Raw genomic sequence first — 4,859 nt, 5'->3', positions numbered from 1 at the left:
AATGGATAAAGTTCTAGTTCAGAGCCTGAGACAGACAACCACACACACACAGACACACACACGCAGGCAAGCACACATACAGCACGCACACACGCGTATACGTGCACACACACACAGACACACACACAGGCACGCACACACGCGTACACATATGCACACACACACACACACACACACACACACACACACAAAGACACACACACACACACACACACACCCACACACACACACAGACACATGCACACACACACGCGTACACATACGCGCGCACACACACACACACACACACACACACAAAAAGCCTGGTTCTCTCTGAGAGAAGTATAACTGTTTCCCTGGTAACAACTGAAGGGTTGAATAATACCTTTTTTAATCAATATTTCAGAACACAACTTTTTTCACTTTCTTTTTTTGGGGGGGATATTTTAGGTCTTTATTTGAATGGACAGCTGAAGACGTGCAAAGGGAGAAAGAGGGGGGATGACATGCAGCAAAGGGCTGCATATTGGAATCGAACCCGTGGCTGCTGCGGCAAGGACTGAGCCTCTGTCCGTGGGGCGCACGCCCTACCACGTGAGATATCCAGGCGCCTCAGAAAACTAATCTTATAAACATAAAATATTTAACATCATTCATTTCACTTTATAATTGACTCATTCATACATTTATGTTTACATGTATTTATATATTTCTTGCCTCATTTATTTATTTCAGGATGTTAGTAAAGGCACAGTCATGTTTTCACATATTATGTAAATTATGTTCCGCAAACAACAAAGAATCCGCCGCGCACTGCATCATGGGAGATGAGGTTGGGCTCTAGCGCTACCTGTAGGGACCAATCACGTGACACTGCGGTCTCTTTGATGGCAAGGCAAGGCAAGGCAAGCCCGAGCTGATGAGCTGAGTTTCCTCGTTCCTGCAGCCAAATCTGTTGTTTGTCCGTCAGAACCGAGCCGCCGCCTGCTCGCTTCTTCCTCCGGTCTGACCGCGACCCGGGACCGGCGCCGACATCCGCTCTTTGACTAACTAACTTTGGACTCATTCAAAGCGTGTTTTCTGTCTCTGTGAGACACCTGTCGCTGCTCACCTGTCGCCGCCATGATGTCACCGGGACATTAGGCTAATGGCAGCGGAGCGCGAGACTGACCGGGAGGACAGACAGAAAGTCCGCTAAACACGGAATAAAGTGGATATATAATCTATAAAACAGGGGGAGGCGACATGGATGCGATGGATTCAGGACTGAAGTTTATCCCGGGACAGGTGAGGTTTTTTCTTTTCTTTTAACAAACTTTATTAAACTATATTTAATTTAGAAATTGTATGGGGGCGTGCGTGCGTGCGTGCGCGCGCGCGTGTGTGTGTGTGTCTGTCTGTCTGTCTGTCTGTCTGTCTGTCTGTGCGTGTGTTCACAGTCTGGAGTAAGTTAATGATTAGCAACGACATTAATTATGATGCATGTTTATTTTTGCATAAATGTACAGTATTATTGGTGGCTGAAGAGGTGTGTGTCTGTGTGTGTGTGTGTGTGTGTAACTGTGTGTGTGTGTGTGTGTGTGTGTGTGTGTGTGTGTGTGTGTGTGTGTGTGTGTGTGTGTGTGCACGCGCGCGTCCTTTAACGTTACACTGAGACGTCACAGGTCTGTCAGTTTCACCTGAGATTAAAACAGAAACCAAACAGCAGTGTTTCTGTTAAACTGGCTCAAAAGTATTATTAATCAGAATAATGTTCAACTACCGATGTATGATCTTCATGGTGGATTCATATGTGGATTATTCTGTGGATGAATGGATGAGTTGTTTGGTCTTTTAAAATGAGTGAGGATCAGTGTTTCTTAAAAGCTCAAGATGAAATCAAATGTCTTGATATTCAGTTTCCTGTCCCACAGAATATTCACATTGAACAAGCTGACATCACACAAGTTTACCAGTTTTGACATAAAAGATGATTCAAAGCGATTTAAAATAGATTGAGATCGCCAATGAGTTCTGATTGGCTATCATTTAGGTTAGGGAAGTTTCAGTCCCAATACATGTATCAGTTTATCTTATAATATTATTATTATTATTATTATTATTACAGGATATAGAAGCACCCAAAGCATTGCTACAAGCGTTAAAAACGTTGAAAAAAGAAACCAAACACTTATTTTAAAACAGGGACTAAAGAAGTGTTTAAACACTTTTTTTCTAAAGCGCCAAAGGTGTTAAAAAAGGTTCATGTTTACAGTAAGAACTGAGCCCCACGAAGATAGCTTAATATTAAATATCCATAATATGGATATTAAAAGATCCATTTCTGGGTTTTATTCATCGATATCAAATCACGCAAACAAAGATGATTTTTTTTTGCTGGAGAATCTGTTATTTGAATCCAGCCCAGTTATCACTCGCTGTGTGTCACCGAAACGACTATTTAAAAAACAGATTGTGGTTTGGATTATAACATTCCTGGGGCATGGACACCTGTTTCCTGAGAATGAGAGGGGGGAAACGCCAGAGCAGGGGGAATGAGAGGGGGAAACACCAGAGCAGGGGGGAATGAGAGGGGGAAACACCAGAGCAGGGGGGAATGAGAGGAGGAACACCAGAGCAGGGGGGGGAATGAGAGGGGAAACACCAGAGCAGGGGGAATGAGAGGAGGAACACCAGAGCAGGGGGGGGGAGGGGGAATGAGGGGAAAACACCAGAGCAGGGGGAATGAGAGGAGGAACACCAGAGCAGGGGGGAATGAGAGGGGGAAACACCAGAGCAGGGGGAATGAGAGGAGGAACACCAGAGCAGGGGGGAATGAGAGGGGGGAACGCCAGAGCAGGGGGAATGAGAGGGAAAACACCAGAGCAGGGGGAATGAGAGGGGGGAACACCAGAGCAGGGGGAATGAGAGGGGAAAACACCAGAGCAGGGGGAATGAGAGGGGGAAACACCAGAGCAGGGGGAATGAGAGGGGGAAACACCAGAGCAGGGGAATGAGAGGGGGGGAACACCAGAGCAGGGGGGGAATGAGAGGGGAAAACACCAGAGCAGGGGGAATGAGAGGGGGGAAACACCAGAGCAGGGGGGAATGAGAGGGGGAAACACCAGAGCAGGGGGGAATGAGAGGGGGGAACGCCAGAGCAGGGGGAATGAGAGGGGGAAACACCAGAGCAGGGGGGAATGAGAGGGGGGAAACACCAGAGCAGGGGGAATGAGAGGGGGAAACACCAGAGCAGGGGGAATGAGAGGGGGGAAACACCAGAGCAGGGGGAATGAGAGGGGGAAACGTAGCAGAAGCTCTTCCTTTTTAAACCAAGACGTAGTCGTGGAGACGGAGCCTCGGAGAGACTGGATCCACCCGGAGCAGAACCAGAGCAGTGGAGAGGAGCTGTTGTTGGCTTAGCAGCAGGTTGGTGCAGCTTTGCCTCTAAAGGTGTCCCGTGACAGTTTGGAGGTGTGGCTTTGCGTCTCACGGTATAACCGGGCGTGGAACCGGCACATGCTGACACATCAGGAGTGGAAACATTCCTGTGGAGCAGCACCGCCCCGGTGGAACCGGTTCACACACACACAAACCGGATCCTGTTGCTGTGACCCGGAGCTCAAGGCCACGCTGCTGTTGCCTTGTTTCTGATGTCGGACAGTCAACACGGTTTAAAGTGGTTTCCAAACATCAACAGGAAGCTGATCGTCCCTCTGGCGAGATGTAAAGCCCGCTGAAGTTAAGAGGAGTATTTAGGGATCGACTGATTATCAGACCTGGCCGATTATCGCGGCAATTTGCAGTTTATCTATATCTGTGTTTTATTTGACCGATAACAGATGAAGTAAAATAATTAAACAAGTGTGCTACTTTGGCTCAAAAGACTTCCACCCAGGAAATGCTTTAATCCAAACCACGTTAGGTTATTTGTAAAAGGCAACATCAGTGTCAGGCCTTTCTGGATGGAGGACAGCCCGGCCTACACATCCTGTCCCACAGACTAGAGGAACCAAGCTCCCTTTGATACTAAAACGTCCCACTATAGGGGCGCCTGGACAGCTCCCCTGGTTAAGCGTGCGCCCCAAGTACAAAGGATCAGTCCTTCCTTGACATCCGACCCTTTGCTGCATGTCCTCCCCCCTCTCTCTCCCCTTTTCCTGTCAACAAAGGCCTAAAAATCTTTACAAAAATCACACTACAATCATTTGAATTTTAATAATTTTCAGTGAAAATGAGAATGATGATACAAAAAAGGTGACTCGCTCCAATATCTTGAATCATATCGCAACCGCAATATCAACATGATCCCAATAGGATATTTTCCTCATATCGTGCAGCCCTAATCTCCGCCGAAAGGCCCGGCAGCTGGCGGTGCTCTGTACCCGGCTCATGGTCACCTGTTGGACACTATGGGATGTTAACATACGTTGCTCAGCAACAGGTGGAAATGGGGGCAAGGTAGCGCGACTAAAGTTAAAATGAATTAAACTTTTAAGGTGAGGAACGAGAACCTGTATGTGTCTCACCCATCTGTTTTTTTTTTGTGTATATATATATATATATATATATATATATATATATATATATATATATATATATATATATATATATATATATATAGCATCATTATATAATTTCTGTCTGTCAGAGCACTTTGTAAACTCTGTTTTTAAAGCTGCTTAATAAATAGTTATGATCATTATAACCTCCCCCTTGTTTGTCTCCCTATCTGTGTCTCCCTGTCTGTCTCCCTGTCTGTCTCTCTGTCTACCTGTCTGTCTCTCTGTCTCCTTGTCTGTGTCTCCCTGTCTGTCTCCCTGTCTGTCTCTCTGTCTCCTTGTCTGTGTCTCCCTGTCTGTCTCTCTGTCTCCCTGTCTGTCTCTCTGTCTCCCTATCTG

General features: G+C 46.5%; 1 protein-coding gene across 1 annotated transcript in view; it reads left to right on the top strand.

Moving 5' to 3' along the window:
- The first annotated feature begins 859 nt into the window (after positions 1–859).
- Positions 860–4,859, top strand: part of LOC114558979 (suppressor of tumorigenicity 14 protein homolog) — a 20,996-nt gene continuing 16,996 nt past the window's right edge. Inside the window, exon 1 of the mRNA XM_028583341.1 lies at positions 860–1,266. Coding sequence (XP_028439142.1) covers positions 1,225–1,266 — 42 coding nt within the window. The 5' untranslated portion in view covers positions 860–1,224. The remainder of the gene's footprint in view (positions 1,267–4,859) is intronic.

The sequence above is a fragment of the Perca flavescens genome, chromosome 7 (assembly GCF_004354835.1).
Source record: "Perca flavescens isolate YP-PL-M2 chromosome 7, PFLA_1.0, whole genome shotgun sequence".
NCBI lineage: Eukaryota > Metazoa > Chordata > Actinopteri > Perciformes > Percidae > Perca > Perca flavescens.
The sequence above is the reverse complement of the archived record's forward strand: the minus strand, read 5'-3'. Positions and strand labels throughout refer to the sequence as shown.